We start from the raw sequence: 22,251 nt of genomic DNA, 5'->3' as shown, positions 1-22,251 counted from the left end.
AAGGTGGTAGCAATCGCTCAGGTTGGATGACAGAAGAGTTATTTGTTGCTTTTTTGAAACATTTTCATAACCACGTAAAGTCAACTAAGGAAAATCCATGCCTCTTGCTTTTAGACAACCACAGCTCTTTTATATCCATCGAAGGACTAAACTTTGCAAAAGAAGATGGCATAGTTATGCTATCTTTTCCACCGCACTGTACTCATCGCCTACAACCCTTGGATAGGTCAGTTTATGGGCCCCTAAGGCTCAGGCTTTCCCATTGGCAGTTTTACCATCCAAAATTGTCACAGGGTATAAAGCCTGCGGGGTTTGTCCATTTAACAGACATATTTCAAGACCACGATTCTATGCCATCATCCGTCAATGATAGATCACTAGTAACGGTTCCTGATGATGAAATTGTACCTAATGATGCCGTTCAACAAAACAATAACTCTGCACTTAATCGTCTTTCAACGCCTGAAGCTGAAGATCATAACTTTGGGACCAATGAACCTGCTATGATCCTGCATGTTATTGAAAACCCTTCACTGGCTCAAAACGATAGTAGTGCTCGGGTAATTACACCTGAAAAGATTGTCTGCTCACTGCCACAAGCAGAATCAAATTCCAATGAAACAAATGGTAATTCCTGGACCAAGTAGTTCTTCAAGAACGTCTCTAATTATATCACCGCAAGCCTTGAAACCCCTACCAATTCACCTCCACGTAAGTTACAGCGAGCAGACAAACGAAAAGGAAAATCAGCAATTCTAACTGATACACCGGAAAAGACTTACTTAAAAGAGAGAAAGAAGGAACAAGATGCAAAGAAAAAAAAAGTATCTATACGTGTATTAAATGAGAAGAAAGAAAAGGAAAAGATTACTAAAGGAAATAAAAAGAAGAAATTTGTTGCGATGAAGAAGACGAGAAAGAGGAGGAATTTTTTTTCTAGAGAAGTTTGCTTCCAGTGCCAAGTTTGCAAACTTTGTGCTCACGAAGCTGAACCACCCAATTACATATGTCAAAATTGTGATTCTGAATATTCTGACTAATTTACAGATCCTGTGAACTCACAAGTTACTAGTAAAATGTACAATATTCTATTCTCTAAAAAAAAATGATTACTTAATTATGATTAGTGTTTATTTTTGTGAACTGCCCTCACCCTCTTCTCCACGAAAAAAAAATATATTTTCACGTCATGTAATATTAGAGAAAAATTTATATTACATTGACCCAGAATAATTTAAAATATAAAAATCTAATAAAAACCATGTGAAACCCAAAAAATGAATACAGTGTTCACCAGTCATGTTAAATAGATATTATCAATAAGAAATAAATGATATCTTGCTCGAAAAAAGGCTAGAGCACGTCTATTGGTATTTTAGTTATTCATCACTATTTCTATCTTCATTAGTTTACAACTGTTATCGATAAATGAATAAGTTTGTTGGAACCAGGCCTAAAATTGTATAGAGTAAATTCTAAAGATAAGCGCATTTTTTAAACAAATGACAGTTTAGAGGACATTATTCTGAAATATAGGTGAGTGTGTTGAACCTCTATGACATGAAAAAGTATCTCAGATGTTTTGAACAACATAAGTGAATATTTGTTCATCTGCTATTGTGGGAAATCGTATCCACTATTCGTAGATTCTACAAAGTTGAATAAAATTATTTGAAAATTAAAATATGATGAATATACAACCTAATATGTTAAATCTATTGATAATCACTAAGCAAAAATATATTGGATGTCGCTTACGTGCCTTAACCATGATTAAAAATCTATTTAGGTAAAATGATTTTATGGCTTTTGAAGGTCACTAATAAGGTGATCGTTAACATTTTAATGTATCCATTGAAATATAGATTTCTATAAAAAACACCTTTGCTCCATCTGTATATTTAATTATACATGAAAATAATCTGCCAGTTCAAATCTGAAGACACAGTCACGATGAGTATAAACCTCTTGATTTAAATTGTAAAAAATAAAAATCAATTTTTATTTTGTATTTAGTAATCAACCTTGAAAATTTATGAGTTGAATGATCGGAGTATATCATAAAATGTTTAACAAGGCTTATTCCTACTATATTCATTTCTCTACAGTGTGTCTCAGATAAAATTGAACAAATATTGAATTTATTGGATTTTAAAAACAACGTTCAAAGTGACAATAGACGTAAATATCTTTGTTCATTATCGAGTTTTCCACGACTCTTCTTTCTCGAGAATGAAAGTTATACTTGTGTATTTTCACTTCTATATGTTTAAATTTATTTATTTACTGTACTTGTTCCTCGTCTAATAATATTTTGAGGATTTTGTTCTCCTGTCCTGTTATTATTTCTGTTTTTGCTTCATGTATATGTAGTTTTTTTCTTTCTTTCTCCAGACTTCTAGATTTTTTTTTAGATCATTTTTGTTTTCAGCATATACAACTTATTTAGAGAACAGTATAAGTTCCATATTTCTATAATCCACCACAAATTTCTTTAATTGATATTTTACCTGTTTTATTATATCGGTCATTTTTACATTGCACAGTTTGGGACTCTTATTTTCTTCTTCTTTAAACCTTCTTGTATAGAACTGGTATAGAACTGTTTAAATGATAGGTTTCCAGTTTTTGTATATACTTTCATATCGTCGATTCAACACTAATTCACTCCTATTGACTTAATACTTGTACTAAATTAGCAGTTTGGGGATCCTGCCTTCTGCCTTTGTCGAGACATTTGTTGAAATATGAAGAGGGACTTGAAATATGACTAATGCACAAAAATGTTAAATGTATTTAAAGAGGGACATAATGCATAAGGCTAATTTTATTGAAATGCTTACGTCTAATGAACAAACTTTTTATTTTCCAATGGGTTCTACTATATCTTCTATTATATTTCCTTGAGGTTTTCTGGAATGACTTCTTTTGGGCAAATCTAGCATTTGGCGTTATTTTGCTGAGAGGAATTGACCAAATCATTTTCAACCAAAAAAATCATTGCGCCGTTTGGTATCCTTTTAATGGCTGTGGAATTAAGAATATACTCAAAATTTCATGGTGAATTAATAGACTATGTTAAGGGGAACATATAAAATTATTGTGCGAAAGTTACTGACTGAGCAAACTGAATAAGTAGTTTTAATAACCTCTAGACAAAACCGTCCGCTAGTTTATGAAGAAAAATCTAGATTATTCTAAAAATTAAGACATAAAAAGATCATATTTTGTAAACATGTGTCAACGTTTATTTTACTATAAAATAAGATTGTTGAAAATACCGTTCAATGAATTTTGTTCATAAACAGGAAAGTCGTTGTTTGCGGACCTGATCATAGTACCTCCATGAGATAAATTAGTTCTATTGAATCTGGCTAGTGTGTTATAGTTTTTGACAAGAACAGGCTCATTATTATTTGACCAATATTCAGTGATAGCAACAATCTCTGGAAAATTAAGCTCCTCTAGTAAAAGATACAATTCATCTGTTTTGTGTCTTAGGGATTGAATATTAATAAGAAACAAGCCGAGCATGTTATCGTGCAGTCTTTCAGAGGGTGCTTGCTTCTCTGATCACTACATTTTAGCTAAAAATTTTTACTTTGAATTAAACAGAAAAATAATTGAAGTAAATAATGATATAACAATGGAAAGAAAAGATATGATAAAAGAGAAATGAACAATGAAAATGAGAAAATTGAGATTAATTATGAAACAATTAACAAACAATTTGATAAGAATAATAATATAAGTCTAAAATATTTGAATTGAAAATTAAATGCGATTCTAAATGAAAAGATAATAGGAGAACTATTTTGGAAACATAGATATTGTTATTCTTTGAAGTGGTACGCAATTCAAGAAATTATAAAATGGATTTTTATAATAAAACCTTTTTTTCTTGTTCATTATGTTATAGGAATAGATAAGATTTAGAATCAACAGAAATTGGAATAAGTAAAGTACATAGAATAGTTAAGATACTCTTAGAAACTAGAAGTTAATTAAAAAAAAATAATATTAATTAAAATATATAAGAAATTTAATAATATAATTCATAATTTTCTTTATTTAACTAAAGAAAAAAGAAGAAAATAATATAAAAAATTATCGTCAATGTAATACAAATAAAACGATACAAAAAACAGATTAAAGATTGTTAATAATTATGGAGTGTGTTAAATGAATAATGATATCCAGTAATTGAATTTATTTCAACATATCAATGTTTTTAAGATGTAGCCAATTATATTATTTATCATAAGTAACTTTTTCCAAATCCAAAATAATCTTCGCCACCCATGTACCAATAGATATTAAAATCTCAAACCTCTGAATTTTTCCATTTATATCTCGTCATCCAAAATAAAAAAATATTTATTCCTTCTCAACCTTATTTGGCCAAGAATCCAAAAAAAGTTATTTTGATTAAGAAAGATTGTCTCGTCTTGAAAAACAAATATTATTGCAAAGAAAAATTTAAACTAAAAAACAATTTTACTATTTTACTATAGAAGTGGTAAATGGCCGCTCTCCTAGAAGCTGTTTTGTTAGTGATGTGAATGTTCAAAGACCCATAATGGAACAAGTGACAAATAGTGGAGTTTTAGTAATTCCAAATTTCAATATTAAAATGTTATCCAAATGTACTTCAGATCGTTATTTAGAAATAAAACATCTATCAATTATTAGAATCTCAATCCCAAGTAGAAGATGAAATTTTTTCAACTAACATACAAATTAAAGAAGGAAAATCGATAATTTTACCAAAATTAGATTTTAAGACTTTTAAGAAACCAAAAATTGAAGACTTGAAGAAAGAAGAGAAACCACAAGACCGTTATTTTTCATTCTTAGGGATGAGGAGTTATATAAAGAAAAATCTAGATTATTCTAAAAATTAAGACGTAAAAAGACCATATTTTGTAAACATGTGTCAGCGTTTATTGTACTATAAAATAGGATTGTTGAAAATACCTTTCAATGAATTTTGTTCATTCAAAAATGAATCTAGTTCATTCAATGAATGTTAGTTAACTCAATCGTAAAATTAAATAAGTTCATTCGCTTATATAATTGTAAACTGTGTTTTTTTGTATTAATAAAGTTCTTTAAAACGAATTTTCGAAAGTTGAATATATAATTCACACATTTGTATTTATTTTTGTATGTAATCGTTAATATTCTAAACTGTTATATAAACGATACGGTCTATCTCTATTAGATAGGTGATTTGTTTTTTGAAAAAGTGTAATTAAATGAATAATGAATTGTTTCTATGATTTAACGGGAAAAGAAATAATATCGAATATGAATAATTGTCTTTAAAACTTCCATACAATCTCTGCGTCACCTATAGTAATCTATGCGGATACCATTAGTTCAATTAGACAGATGCAATCAGTATGTATTTATGCAGATTTTCCAATTTCGAGTATCATTGAACATTGATACTACCCTTATATATTAATGAACGGATACTAGGACTGCAGAAGATGAATTATAACAAAGATTTTACCAGTCAAATTATGAAGGACAATGTATATAATATTATATATATATATATATATATATATATATATATATATATATATATATATATATATATATATCAAAATGCGAGTAGTAACTGGATAAAAATTCAGTTTCTTCAAGTGACTAAAAGACAGGAATCGTATCGGCTTTTGCTACATGGTTGATGTAATTTAATTGCAAACCTGTATCCAAACTGGCCCTTTTGAAAATGAATGTGGGAAGACACAGGCGAAATATAGAGGATTGTATATTTTCAAATAGACTTCCTGTATACGATTAGCAATTACTCGGTAGGATGAGAAATTCTGACTAAATGACTCCAACGCCCAGATTTGTTATGTGAAGATACTAGCATGCTACTTATTGATTTGAAGATTATTATCATATTCCCACGAATTCGTCTGTCTCGCATTGGAAGATAATTTATTGTCCCGAGCCCTTCTTTATATGAAAGGTAAGGATATTCGTGTAGCTTCCAATTGGCTAGAATTATTCAAGGACTCGATACTGCAGAACAAACACTTACCCGAGTATGTCGTGTATATGTATGTTGTATGTATATATCATGTTTTCTATATGTTTCAGTAAATATTATAGTTTTAGAGTAATGTATTCATCTCAAGGATTTTTCCTATCAAAATTTGACCATTTAGCATCTTTAAGATTAGACACGGACTGAAGGTCTTTCTCAAGTTGAGATTTGCATTTTTTATAGGCAAATATGTATATAGTAATTTTGATATAAAGGAGCGGAATAACAAAATACTATCGACTCTAATACCGGCATTTGCTACTACATAAGACGATACGTTAATAGTATGTTGAAAACTCTTCAATCCAAAGTAGTAAATCTCCTTGATTAGCCGCAAGTCAAAACTTTCTTGCTGTATGAATTTCATTTGAAACAATTGGATAAAATAATCCAGTGGACCATATAAGATGCTCTATCTAGCAAACAATTTCACAATCACGAATCTTAAATTTCTATATTTCACTTCATTATATTCAAACGCTTTATTTATCAGGTGAGGATAGAGTACACAGTTTGACGCATCAAAATACAGAAAAAGTAAAAAATGTAGCAGATAAATGCAGATATCGCTAAAGGCAAAATCTTGAAAATGAATGTTATTAATCCAATTAAACCACACACATGTGTATTAATGAACATATTTACAAACTTAACTAAAGACTTTCCATCTTAGCTATCATAGGTTACTGCTTCCTATCGAATATTTTTTTATATACTTGATTGTTAAACAATGAATATTGGAGAATAAGGTTATTTATGCTGATTTATTCGTTTTTAACTGATTACACTGTTTTTCGAGCATAAGATTTTTATACATATTTTTCCAGTGTATATTTTGAGGGAGTATTTAATTTTGGAGACAAAAGATACTCATATTCCAGTGGCGAAATTCATAGACGTCGTTGAATGCAAAGAAATATCATGAACAGGTGATGCATAATACTCTAAAAAGTACATTATAGTAAACGTACGTTATGTTTTCACACTGGTGTCCTTTTAAAATGAATAATAAATACTCAACAACTTTACATTTCAACCACTATTCTCGGAGAAATATTACTGAAGTTGAGGAAAAGCTACAAACACAGGTTAAAATATGTCAATGACATAACATAAAGTGAGATAAATGATAACTTTATAAGTGAAAATGTATTCGGACTCAAACGAATCCATCACGAACGTGACTCTGTGACAGTTGCGTTTTCCATCGGGAAACTAACCGTCATATCGTTCTCTTGACATTTATTGGTATGCAAATGAACTTTTATAATTTACGATTTTGTATTAATTCTCTCTTATTCTTCATTTATTGGGGAAAATATATATTCATGTCATTAATATTACATTTTATATATACATTGGAATCCTCCTGTACGCAAGATGAATTACTTTGAATGATAAAAAATTGTTTAGAAGGTTTTGACCCTAGTAAATAATCAGTAGATATTTGAGTTAATTTTACATTCGCAGTACAATATAATATTGTAGCAGTGAAAACCAAGCAAAAAAATAGTTTTTATTTCATTTCTAGTAAATTTTTTTATCAAAAACTTTTCAAAAAACAATTCCCCAATATGGTTAATAACCAAAACCAAATTTTAGACATATATCTTTTCGGAAACTAAGATAGGTTAATCCGATCATGATCTAAATCTTCGAAAACTTACCCGGATCATGTTCATTGTTCGGAAAATGATTAGTTATATAATATGATCCTTTCTACCCAGTGGGTAAATGTGATCATTTAAAGGGCTGATTCATTTTTCTATGTTTTTTTTAACTTTAAAAATGGTTTACCACCTTTAACTAACTGTCTGACTGTATTAATTCTCATGAGCAGCGTAATTGATATATTACTGAGGTTTGTGGTTTCTATACTTTTCGGTATTTCAGTATAAAAATAACTTATTAATATTACACTTCACTGTAAAATCTGTGAGGGGGTAAATAGTTGATAACTGCACAATAACAATTATTCTTATAGAATCTATTATACAACTAAATAAATATCATGGAAAAATTAACGAACAAAAAATAAAAATTGGAAGTTCTTGTAGGTCATGTTTTGAATTTCATCCGCGACATTTTCAAAAACTTTGATGTAAATCTTGTGCTGGGCTAGAATCCGCAATCAGCTGAGAAGTGATTTACCTTAAACCGGGTTGTAGTTTACGAAATGCCCTATATTAAGATATTACGCATTACCAAACAATAATAAAATAAAGGAACGTACGTAACGTCGTATTCAGAACAAGTGAAATATTTAATCAAAAACAATAAACGGTGCCAAATCCAAATCCCAATAGCATCAATAATTATTTCAATTAGCTTACAAGAGATACATGTATATACTGTGTTAAATTTGGCATATTTTATTAATTAGATTCACAGAGCTTTATATTCGTGATATTAAAGCGAGTACATTGCAAACTGCTATTCTATTTAATTATATTACTAATTCTCCTTTTGATATCATACATATTGTACGGGAATTAAACAGGGAAAATTGACGGAAATTTAGTATCTATTGACGAGTATCGTTCTCAATATTATCATGACCGCCATTGAATGACTGGTTCACAGGTCTCAGGTAATCGCCTACGCCAGGAATGTGCTTCGCCGACGGTTAGGACTCCCTACTAACTCGATGGCCTTGGTCAACCACCGGACACCGACAGTGACGTTCACAAATTTTAAATAATATTAATATAAGCTATTGATTATTAAAACTATTATATATATATATATATATATATATATATATATATATATATATATATATATATAGAGAGAGAGAGAGATAGATATAGAGAGAGAGAGATATAGAGAGAAATAAATTTTTGCACTCAATATTAAAATGTATACATATTAAAATATATTTTTAAAAACAATTAATTCACTATATTTATATCAAGCAAAAAGTTCTATTAATATTTATTCCGCTAACGACAGCAATCTGGAATAGAGTATACGTTTTAACAAAGTATATACATCTCGAAATAAACATAGAATTCAGAAAATGGAAAGTCAAACAAGATACCGAACTGGAGGTAGATTTAACTTACACTTATCAAGATTGTATACAACTTCTATTTACTTTGGCCCTAATATCTCTTTAATCAGCCGTTTCTCATAATAAGCAATCTTCTCCATATGTTCTTCACATTACATTAAATAAACATATTACTGATGGGACTATATACAAAATTTAACATTCGTGTTGAAACGTATCTTAATGACAAAATCAATATATAATTATCCTTAGATGATAAAGTTCCAAACTTAGAAGTAACATAATTCATAAACTCTGTAGCCTGGATTGTGACCTGTCATATAGGACGAATTTAACGTACGCTTTCTAGCCATCATTATATACTCTCCAATTCAATTCAATACTTGTACACATTTTGCTTACCAAGGATAATCACAGCAGCCTGTTTTGACTCCTTCATTTCAGTTGATATATTCTTTAGCTTTTATGAATGTTATTTTGATTATAACTATTTATTTTTTGTTGGGAACATGTTTGAAACATATACCAACTATAGAATTATTGAAACTTGACTATTCTAAATGTCACCTCCGGTGTTATGAATACGATAGATGTTATCAAATAAGGAATAATGACAAACGTTTTTTACGACGTGTTATTCAAACAAATCCACGTAATTCATAATGATAAATACTTAGATTCTATGTTTCTCAGTGTAATCCTTTGTAGAAATTGAATTATTATAATGTCAGTTATTAAATACAATATATCTTCCTTTTTAAAAAATAATGTGTTTTCAATAAAACAATAAAAGTATAAGTATTTTAATTATTTTCCTGTGTGGTAGGCAACTCAAATAACAATCTTCAGTAGTCGCGGTTGACTGTATGGTGGTAGAATTTATTATAAATTCACGTCCCATTGCTAAGCTGCTTCTGGCATAAGCCTGTAAACAATTGTAAATAAATGAACATTCAAAAACTTCAATTCAAGATGAAGAATGCTAGCAAAAAAGTCCTTATCAAGCTACCTACGGTAAATGACAGTTACTAGAATTTAAAATCAAAACCTAAACCTTTCGTACTTTAAAGCTGGTTAAATTCAAGGTCATTAAGACTAACCAACATTATTATATAAATATGTATATTATATAAAAAACAAACGAAATACTTCACACAATATTTTTTGGACCTTATTCAACTTAAAAAATTTCACTGAAATATCAGTTTCTAACTATCATATTGAAGTTTAATTTATTTAAAATCGTAAATCAATAAAGTTTAAATATTCAGAATAAATTAAACGTGTCTTGATCAAAGAACCAAATGTACGACCTTCTGATACGTAAGTATCCTTAAGTACAATAGCTCCTATGAGGGGAGTTAAGTTTTCGGACTGTACTTCCCAATATATCGCTTGAAACGGGTTTTAATTAATAAGATGCCAAATTGAAGTAATGGATGAAGATTTACTCTTCTCAAATTTCATTCAATTCACCTTAAGTGAGTGTAAGCAATTTTGGAAACGAAAGCTGGTATAATTCTATGATTTTTTCGAGTTATATAGAAGGCTTCTCATTTATGAACCAAGCTGTGTTGGAAAGAGGTCTTGGAAGCTGTTGAAGTTGGCGAGAAGATGAAATTTCAGGTGAGTAAATCTATCAATAGAGTATTACCTAACCAACCAATACAATAGCCGGGCTATGTGCTGTCCTAAGAGACCCTATGGGAGTAAGAATTAAAGCCCGCTAGAAAGAGGTAAATACATATTAATTACAATAATAATTTGTATTAACAATATAGGAGATTATATATAATAATTAGTTTTGTATTGCTGGACAAGTTTGGTCGCTTGCCATCTTGTATATACTTAAAAAGCTACATAGCATAGATACCTTGTATATAGACATTACTTTGTCTTCTTATTCTCCAGTTTGAAACACATTGTTTGTCGTAGGGTAAGGAAGAAAACTTTTTAATATAAATGAATGGATAATATATAAAGTATTTTTAAACAAGAGAAGAAAAAACCGAACAGAAGAGAATCTAACAAATTTAACTGTCTTGGTGTCTAATAGTGTGACTATCAATTGAGAAGGATTTTTTGAAAAAAATATTTGTGCAAGTCAAGTGTAATAAAATAAAATTAATATATTATTTGAAAATAGTTTTTTGATTTTGAATAAATCTAATATTATCTAATGCTAGGTACATTCCGAACTCTCTAGAGATAATATGATTTACATTGAAAGGCTGTTCTGCAATGCACGATTTGTTTGTTTGGCCATATTTCGAAAAAGCTAAATTTAATTTGAAATTAGTGCTCAAAGCTCATAGGCAATTCCGTTCCAAGTACTCGAGAACAGCCGTTCAAATAAAAAAGAAAGAAATTTCATTTGGAAAAGCACGAAAACAAGAAATATGCAATATTCAAAACTTATTGACAGCTGCTGGTGGAGAATAAATATTTTTCAAGAGAGAGAGAAAATTTCACTTCAACAGTTTTCATAAGCTGTAAAGTGCTTTCAAATGGAACAAATTATAATTCAATTTGCTCATCAACTCGGAAATGGGTACGATGAATATTTGCATCATAGTAGTAAAACAAATCATAAAAATTTCTGTTTATTCATTTTTTATTCTCAACTTGGATTCTGGATACGCCGACCAACACCATTTTTATGTTTCATCGATTCGACATGAAATTGAAAAATGTACGAGTTATGGAGACGGTTAGTAAATTTATATCGGTAACTCAGATGTTTATAAAACTTCTATGAAATAATTTTAGCTACCCTATAAAAACACTCTTTTATAGCACATTAATTGATTTTGATGAGTTGTACATGCACTGGAAACACGAAAACACGAAACATAACTCAAGAGACAACCACCTTGATGAAAGTAGCTTTAGCTTCATATTGTAGATGTTTTGCTCATAAATTGACTTGATTGAAAACAAATAATTAATATATCCCAATAATTTCGACGAAGATCAATAGGAAGCTATACCAGTGAATCCGTTTTTCGTTCTTGTATTATCGACTATGTGAATTCAAAATCCGACATCTAGATAGTATTAGAATGTACACTTCAAATCAGTAACAGCGCAGTGAAAATTGTGGTACCTATGAAAATATAAGTATCAAAATTGTATAGAAACAATGCCAAAAGTTGAATCAGAAATCAATTTACAAATTTTGAGCCTAAATACGTTTGAGAGAACTTTCTAAAAAAATAAAGTATATAAAGTGTAAGATATAAATATCTATAAATAATAAAGGTACTTCACATAGAAATATTGGTGAGAGCTTTAATAATAAATTCAATTAATTTTAAAGGGAAATGAGAAACGGTACAAAATTAGCATTATTTCTATTCATTGCTTCCCTTGATTCTACTGGAACACCTACTCAAAGAGTTCTGAATAATATTTTCTTAAATTACTGTTATATCGTTGAAAGCAAGATGTTTCATAAAATGAAGCATTTCGCTCTTTAACTGCGGCTTTCACTCTATTTATGTAGTGAATGAAGACTCATTTTAACGAACATTCGTACTTTATTACAGGCCATACCTCCCACTGCCTACGGTGTAGAAGAGCTTTTTTAAAGCCACGCATATCAGCTTATGCCTTTCACAGTGGTTTTTACAGAATTTCTTAAACATTAATAACTCTCGAAATAAAATACTTGGTGGCTGAAGAACAGGTAAAAGATGTAGAACAAAATATATAAATAAACATGAAAAATATGGATACTCCCATAATTAAATACTAATTAAATGCTACGTTGTTCAATGATAAAAAAATCCTATTCTTGGACGTCACGAAAAACGTGACTTTTTCCGAGTTTTCTTAGCAGAACACTATCATTGGTGAAGAAATATAGACTCTTGTGGAAGGCTCTAACGAGGCCATATGAGTCTACAATTCTTTACCAATTGTAGTGTTTTGTTCAGAAAACTCAGAAAAAGTCATTTTTTTCGTGTTGTCGTGATGCCGAAAAAATTATTTTTTGCCACAGGAGTTTATAATTCTTCACTAATTATAGTGTTCTGCTGAGAAAAACAGCCAATTTCTCAAAAACTTGCACTGCTGCTAATTTCGTAATATGTCATTTAATTAGCATTTAATTAGCACTTAATTTTTTGCTCTTATTATTTTTTTCTGTCGGCTCATATTGCTCTGCTAACTTTAGTGACATCTCCATTTCACATGTTTAACAGAATGGTTCACTTTAACATTTTATCACTGTGTTTAATTTGTGGATGTGAAATTTCGTAATGATGAATCCAATAATCAAATACAAGATATTGTTTACAATACAATTTCATTGAACCCAATTGTTGCAATGAAAATAATGAGAAAAAAAATTTAACAACTGAAACTCCAAATGAAGTAAATAGTAGATTAAATCTAGTACATTTTATTTTGAATCTCTTGGAATTAATGGAGATTCATTGCCTCAGTTCGTCAAGCTTCTCTAATAAAATATTTATGTTTAGAATAGAGTGCCACTTCAACTAACCTATTTTCTGAGAAATCTCACATTTGAATAACATTGAATATTTTTGAGAAAATGAACTGCAGGTCTAATAATTTGTTTTTTCATTAAGAACTATCTTAGAGTATAATAGTATACACCTATAACTTAAGCAGAACATTTCAGAAAAATAAAACTATTACTTGTTATAGTAAATAATATAGTGATGTTAAAATTCCATTCCAATCAGATATTATATTTATAATTGTTTACATTTGATGATCAGAAAAAATCTCCAATTTAACATGGTTGAATTTGTATTTAGGCGGAGAGTCCGATAATGACTCATCTTAAAACGCTTCAGCCATAGATGAACCATTGGCTTCAACTATATCCGAATGGTTTTCATGATTATCTTAAAATTTGTTTTGTAATTTGGCGATATTTCCACCGTTGTCTAATCTTTCATTTCTCTGAAAAGATTATGAATTTTATTATTTCAATGAGATGATTGAAACCTTCATTGAAAGTTAAAATAAAACATTTATCTGATAAAGAACCAATTGAGGTTTTAATAATATGAGGATATGGTGATGAAAAGGGAACAAGAAACAAACAATATCTTGAATAATTTAGATTCTAACTGCAATTTCATAACAAGACATAATCCGAGTAAGTTGAAAAAGTTCAAGCAAACTAATGCGGTGAAAAATTTGTCCAAATAATGAATTGTATATTTTATATTGCACAAAAATCGCAATAGTATTTTACCATTACTTTAGTTGCTTCAAGATTCTTCAGGTGGTAATTTCGGAACATGTGAAGAGTTAGGAGTTAAATTTAACATTATAAAGAAATAAGAGTTCATTGTAGGGAAAATTATTCAGAACTCAATAACAAAAATAAAACAAAATAAGTTGAATATTTTCACAAATGAGAGAAAATGAGTGTAAATACCGCACCATTACAGTAATTTCCTAATTGAGTAGGTACAATGATAAAAATTAAAAAGAAATAAGTAAAAAACTCGTCGCACTCTAGGCGAGAAAGACTATTGCGCATTTTATGGCGTTAGCAATCATTAAATATCAATAAAAAAATTTATTTATAAAACGAAAGTTTCCATGAAAAATAACACAAGAAAAATATCAATAATATCATATATTTAATAATTTTGTCCTCATTATTCCTTGACAATTCTTGTAATAATTGGTTTATGAAATGAAAAATGACCTCAAATTGACGTCCATTGAAGCGAAACAAGTCAATTAATGTTATTTGAGATTTATTCAATGGGATCACATTTTGGTTAATTTAATTAATTTTTTCCTATTAGTACCTGATAATAATTTCTTTCGTTTCAGCACATCTACAGCTATACAGAAATTAAATGCAAAAAAACGAGCTCACCAGATGCTTCCTGTGAGGAGATATCGCTGCTACTGGCAGACGGACGGATAGACAGACAAAAGGCTAGTAATAGTGCATTTTTTTTGTAGAAATTGCGATAAAAAGCGTAGTTTCAGTTTTTTTTTACACCGGACATATCTAGAAACAACCATTCACTAAGTCAAGATATAAATATTGAAGGTTCTGCAAAAAGCAATTTTCTGTGTGATTTGACAAGGGTAAGTGGTAAAGATGTTACTTACTCCTTCCATATACAACTGACAAAGGGAACTGAACTCCTTTCTCACTGGTAGGTTCATTAAATGAATTTTTAAGTGTCTTCCAAATAGGATAAAATTATACGATATAGTTAGGATAAGTATTGCCAATAATAACTTTTTATTGTTTTCAATATCCCATACATTCGAATCATTTTATTTTTTGCACGTTTCTTGTAGATGCTTAAAACTGTCAACTGCCCCCTGTATCGTTTCATAAGTATGTTACTTAGAGCTGACTTGTAAATTTCTATACATAATAATATATAGTTGAATGTTTACTAAGTAGTTATGAAGCATTATCATTCACTATCATAACATACTTTTTGTTGTGTTCAATTTGACAGAATTCTTAAGAAATATTTTAGCAAAATCGATGAATAATAATTTTTCTATTTTTTCTATCGCAAATCCTTTGATGAGAGGAAATGAGGTTTCGAAAACACCATCATATCAAATGAAATCAAAAGTGAGAGATAGGAGAAGTAGACTACGTCATGGATTTGAATACAAACTCTATCACAATCACAAATCTTGAATTGAAATAAATAAATATTCAACCAATTATAGGAAAGTATTCACTATATTCCAGTTACAAAGTGTATTTCCCAGTATTTTCGTGACCAGCTCTCAGGGCTACTGAGAGACCAACATTTGTCAGGGATGAAAAGATGCTGGGGGGTGGCAGTCTATCTGCCTCCGATGCGTTCACTATTCCGTTCAGTTTCTACCGGGTAACATTGGAGGTTGGAGCTTCATTCGCTTTGCTCTCAAGTATTCTCGTTCAAATTTCGAAAAATTGGACAACATGAATTAAATATACTCCAATTCATTTTATTTGTCAAAAAAGTGCTTGAAATTTGTTTCTTTGTTCAAAATGGATATTTTTGTTACAATTTACGGTTGTTTATTTTTAATTGGAGTCGTTGGTAATGGAACGTTGGCGGTTACTCTCTGGTGGGGTCGTGGGTCGAAAAGTCCACTATTACTGGGACTTATCATAGCTGATTTTTTTGTATGCTGCCTTAGTGGACCTATCACAGCGGCTTTGTATACTATTCCGTCAGATTCACCAGTATGGTTGATCATTGCTCAATTCATGCAGGTAAATAATCTCCATTTTTACTTATTTAGCATTAATAATTTTTTAAAAAGAGATATTTGAAAATAGTGAGTGGGTGAACAATATTAATTCAGCATAACATGAGATAAACTAATGCCTATACATTTTCCTACATTGATAACGACTTGGATTAACGTGGATTCTTAACTATAATTTTAGAAGAAACTAAATCGAAAAATATGATGTTATCTAAAAATTATCCTACAAATATGTCAATCAACACGTCACACATATGGACATTTTAAAAAACTATTTTCTTTGTTTCAACGATTTACACTAATAAATTTGACACTACTCTATATCAACACTTTTCCAATACCTAATGATAGGTAGTTTCGAAAAAATTATTGTTACCTTCATTGATCAGAAGCCTTTTATATGTCAATTTGTTACATAAAGCAATAACGTCAGCTTCACCAGCAGATGATTTTAATCAATTTATTATTGGGTGCATTTGTAAACAATTAAATATTTGTGTAATGTCATTGTTAATGTCAGATAATATGTTGTAATAGGCCTAATTTGAGCAAAACGTTAAAAACCATGAATTATTACCAAATTGTTAAAATATTGGAATCTTTGAATGAGGACAACTTATCTTATTTGATTCAAATGTTACACCCTAAAATATATCGGCTATCAAATTCAGATAATAAACCTGACATATCTTTTAGACCAATTTCACGCCATTTACGCTATTTTTCGAAAAATAATTGAAAAAACATTTTACACCAAATTGATTACTTTATTAAAAATATATGTGACTTTGAAAACACTGTTAAAAATATGAATACTCTCAATGCATATTCATTGGTTTATGTATAAACAAATATTCCAGTTTAATCGTAAGATATATTAAAGAAAGAAAGGAAAAGATGGGAAATATAAATACAATATTCTATTTCTATCATAAAAAAAATTAACAATAGGGATATAACAACAAATTGAGATGATGTCATTCCACCTTTCAAAAAATACCAGTAACTTAAAACGCGCAGCTATTGACCAATTGAACTACGTTAAGAGAAAATAATTATCCCAAAAAATTATCCTACGCAAAATGTGAAACATATATCGGTACCATATGTATAAAAACATTCATTCGAACTGTTTTAATAAATAATCATTAATGACAATATATAATGTATTGAAATATTACAGTAATCCAAAATCCAAAGTACCAATAAAAAGTGATTATTATATATAAGGTTTTGATGGAATTCAATTGCAAAAAAGAGAATTATTAGAAATAGTTCATATAGATCATGATTGATGAATCATGATGATTATTTTATTTTGATATCCATGTGGGATGTGCTCTATTTATTGACATAATTATACAAGTTGTGAATGTCAAAATGTATTTGGTAAAGACCGAAATTATGTCGAAATGTCATATTGTGATATGTATAAATTGTATACTATCATTAACTAATATTAATTACACATACCATGTGTACTACTGAATAGTGCAAAATTAAGTGGAATATAATAAAATAAATCCAAGCTTGGATTTTTAGGTACTAAATATTCTCCATCATTCTTAATTCATTAGAAAATTAAGTCTTGGAATTTCGAATCGAACTTGGAAATTAAATCTTCATTTGGTCCATGTTTGATATAAACGGTGGAAATCGTTCATTTCAATTATCATATATTTAATTCTAGCAATGTAAAATTGACAATATACGGAAATTTGATTTGGTAACAATAAATTTCATTTCATATCTTAGAGACGGAATAAAAATTTGATCCAGATTATTTTGATAATAATTTTATTAGTACTCTCTAAGATTATTCATGTCATGTACATTTTCTATCTACCGTTATTTTTAGCTATCCAATTTGATTGTGCTGCTTTATTCTTTCTTCTTTGTGGAATTATGTTTTTAATATTTAATATTTCCTGCGAATCTACTCAAAATAATTCAATTTTATGTTGCCATTTTTTGGTGTATACTTTTCATTTCTTTAATACATTATATATCCTATTTCCATTTCCTTACGTCCCGCTGCCGTCTTACCGTCTGGTGTAAAATTTTCAGAAGGAATATTTTTGGATCAACACTTTATGATTATACGTATACTAGCAACACCGGCTACTAGCTAGTAGCTATAAAACATGAATATAGATATTATACGGTATTTTGTTAACAGTAGAAAATTGTAATAATATGGAATGTATCCATATAAAAAAATATTGTCCGTCTTATTTGCATTATTAAAAAGTAGTACCCAGCACGAACTAAATCACTGTAAATAGTAAGTATAAATGGATGCCGTAAATGGTTTTAGTATATGCTAAATTTGAAAAAGAGATATATAATCCAAAATAGTAACAACTGGGAAGCACCGGAGGTTGATAATATCAAAAACTTCTGGTATTAGAAATACCCAAGTGTGCACAAGGAGTAAGCAAAACAATTAACCCATCTCCTTCCAACGTTTCTATAAATATAGTGTTTATTATAAGGATATTTATTTTAATGTCTTGAAGGGAGATCCAGAAGAATATAATTGAATATACAAAAAAGGGGAAGATTCATTAAGGACAACAAGCAGCCAGTTTACATTCCATAATTTAAACGAAAAATGATCATTGTATATTTATATAAATTGATCAAGATTGAAAAAGATCATTAATCGAAGAAAGTTATATTATAACATATGCTAAAGTAATTTTTCCTTCATTTGATCTAAGTAGAATTCGAATATAACTAACACTAACTGACTGGACTATTTTTTTACTAGAAAAAAAAAAGAATATGAAAAAGAAATCTACAACAATAGCTACGATAATTTTGGAGATTGTGTCAGAACAAAACATAAGAATAATATGTCTTGACGACCTGCTAAAGTGTAAATTCCGTTTTAAATATATTGGAAGCAATACAAAATACTAAGTATTCTTAGTAATCAAATTATTTCTTATTATAAAACTCAATATTTTTCTTTTAGCTTTTAGAATCTTATCAACTCTTTTAATAATACTTCATTATTCAAATTAAAAGGCATTTGATGTCATCAATGGTTATTTCTTTGAAACGCTTATCCTGATCGACTATTGATTTGATTGACTACTACAGAATAAAAAACATGCTATGTGATCTTGTGGATGCACCTGGTTTTCCCAAAATTTTTTTACTGAAAGTATTGTTCCACGGAATACAGAATCAAACTCAGCCAAAACGACGAATTTATCGACCTTGATTTTGTAGTAATGTGAGTGATACCTTTACATCAACAATGATATAAGACTTCGGCTTCGTCTTTTCCACATTGATTTCCACACATATTCCATGAGATTTGAGTCTATTGACCAGTATATTTCTTGGAGACTTTTCATTATTTGCCGTGAAATATACGGAGCTATGTGGTTTTGACCACTCATTTAGATAAAACGATGAAATGGTTTGTAGGACATCATCAACATAATTCCCAGCTGTCATGCGCGTAAGCAGAAGAAACGAATGGCTACCATAAGCAATAGTTGCCCAAATCATTACCTCAACTGTATTGTACACAAGCCTTTCAACAGTGAACCCTTTATCATGTCGCTATCCTCGGCAGTCATGTGCACATGCACAGAATCGCGATTTATCGCTGAATACGACATTATGACTTTCGGTTTCCAACTGCTGCTGTTCTTGGCACTAGCTCAAACATTGACAACAGTAGTCCACAGAAAACATAAGCACTAATGGTGAACGATATGATAAGAGATCAAACAAACGCCACACACGTATAACCGTCAGTGCATTATAGTTAACACGACTGACAATGTCAATGGCTCTAAATGATGATACTTTTATTACGCTGGATCCAGACTCTCCACGAGGCTACACAAGGGAACGTGAGTGAGAGAGTGCGGATGGTGCGATCGCTTTATCTCGCTTAGCTCTGCTTCGATTTTTTTGGTGCGAATAATATAATATAAATAATATTGATATAATATAAATATAATATTGATGAAGTGGCAAGAAATCGCCGAATTACTATTATTCATCTTCCTCTCTGTCACTGTGAACACAATCCGATCGAATTGATATGGGCCCAAGTTAAAGGCGAAGTAACTTGGAAAAATACAAATTTAAATTAAAGGACGTTAGAATATTACTAAACGAAGCTTTAAAAAACGTTACTGCTGAAAACTGGCAAAAATGCATTCAGCATGTTATCAAAGAGGAAGAGAAAATTTGGGAATTAGATAACATTATTGATCAAACTGTAGAACCTCTCATAATTAATTTAAACAATTCATCCACTAGTTCTTCGGAATAAAATACATATATTGCAAATATGTACATACTTTAAATATGTTACACCAAATATTTGTAGACTGTTATATATTATATAGTAATGTGTAGTGTATAAGTATGTATATATTATAGTAATGTGTAGTATAGTATATTTTGTATTTTTATTTTTCATACTTACATGTATATACTCATGTATTTGTAAATAATTTAATAAAAATAACTGTACATATTAAAAAGCGATAATAATATGTTACGAGTATTAATTACGAAAAACCCATTGCAACGGCTTTGATGGTAAGGGTCTTCTTACTTTTGGGGAGATTCAGAATTTGGTGTGAAAGTATTAAAGTAGAGAAAGAAATAAAGATATCCTTCAATTTTAGAGAGAATAGGATGGCCATTCGGATTATCTAGGTAACCGCTTACATTTTAGTACGGTCAATTATGGGGAAACTATATATCTGTCCAGTTCCTTATTTAACATTGGCATATTTAAATATTCCAAATTTTGGACGTAAAGTACCGTACTAAAAATTTCAAGGTTTATACATTTATAATGAACATTTATCTACTCTACGCTCTTTCCAAATAGAGTATAATTGATACAATTTATATCTTAATGTACATTATGTACACCCACAGATGAAACGGCATAGAATGAATGGACGTAAGGTTCAGCATAAAAATAAAGAAATACGAACAAATCTTCAACAAGTAATTATAGTCAGGGGATACCATGATATCTATAAAGGTGCAAACATTAATTATCAAATATTTGCCACCAAATTTCTGCGAATATAATAAAATTATCATGAAAAATATATTTCATTAACTGCCTGCTTATATCATCGTATTAATGATATTGTAATGTAACGAATTTCCGTGATCACACAATTTTATTTTATATTTTTTCTTATGCTAGCTTCTGCAATAAACGATAACATTTTCGAATAAAGAATAAAGAAACCTTCCAAACGTTATTTCATAAGCGTATTCTTCCCTTTCATTAAATTTGGCATCCTATCTGTCCTTCAAAAGAGGCTGAAGGTTAGGATCACACTTTCACGTTCAAAAATGTCAATTTATAATTTGAATCTAACATTTTTCGGGATTTTTAGTTATTACGTATAGTAAACGAATAATTCAGGAATATTTGGGAGAGTTCGATGAAAGTGGTTTAATTTCCCTGTCACTGATTCAAATATCTTTTGCATTATACTCTTATCTATATTATTTATCAACGGATAGTTGCCTATTCAGAGTACGCTAATTACTGTGCCCTTTACAAATTTGGTGTATTCTAATAAAATGAAGAGCTCTAATAGTTTTTAATTTTTTAATTTGAGTAAACAGTTACATGCTTTTAAGTTGATTAAATCGTCATCTACTGTCGATAATTTTGTGGATTTATAACATCGCATTTTGAATAACGAGATACTTTATTGTCGAATGAGAAGGAATTAAATTTCTTATTATTAAATTAAATTGTTTATGTTCATATTTTTCTATTTACACTTTTCGAAGCTTTTGTCGTACTTTTAACATTCCTTCTTCTTTCACATACAGTAGTTATATCATAGGCCTTTCTATTCTCTCTTTTATGAAAGCATTATTTCATTCAATCTCTAATTTATCTCCACTTGTAAAAGTTGCTTCAACC

General features: G+C 29.5%; 2 protein-coding genes across 5 annotated transcripts in view; both read left to right on the top strand.

The window, feature by feature from the left end:
* The window catches only part of LOC130451215 (uncharacterized), a 69,901-nt gene extending 54,810 nt beyond the window's left edge, over positions 1-15,091 (top strand). For 2 of the 3 annotated variants that reach the window (XM_056790090.1, XM_056790094.1), the window contains exon 13: positions 14,907-15,091. The gene's annotated coding sequence lies outside the window, so the exon portion shown is untranslated. Of the gene's footprint in view, positions 1-12,628; positions 12,709-14,906 lie in introns of those variants that run through there. The other variant, XM_056790091.1, reaches the window with a different exon arrangement.
* Positions 15,092-15,931: 840 nt separating this feature from the next.
* LOC130450917 (substance-K receptor) overlaps positions 15,932-22,251 on the top strand; it is an 88,840-nt gene continuing 82,520 nt past the window's right edge. For both annotated transcript variants that reach the window (XM_056789637.1, XM_056789636.1), the window contains exon 1: positions 15,932-16,314. In XM_056789637.1, coding sequence (XP_056645615.1) covers positions 16,087-16,314 — 228 coding nt within the window. In that variant the 5' untranslated portion in view covers positions 15,932-16,086. The remainder of the gene's footprint in view (positions 16,315-22,251) is intronic.

The sequence above is a fragment of the Diorhabda sublineata genome, chromosome X, assembly GCF_026230105.1.
Source record: "Diorhabda sublineata isolate icDioSubl1.1 chromosome X, icDioSubl1.1, whole genome shotgun sequence".
NCBI classification, from domain to species: domain Eukaryota; kingdom Metazoa; phylum Arthropoda; class Insecta; order Coleoptera; family Chrysomelidae; genus Diorhabda; species Diorhabda sublineata.
The sequence above is the reverse complement of the archived record's forward strand: the minus strand, read 5'-3'. Positions and strand labels throughout refer to the sequence as shown.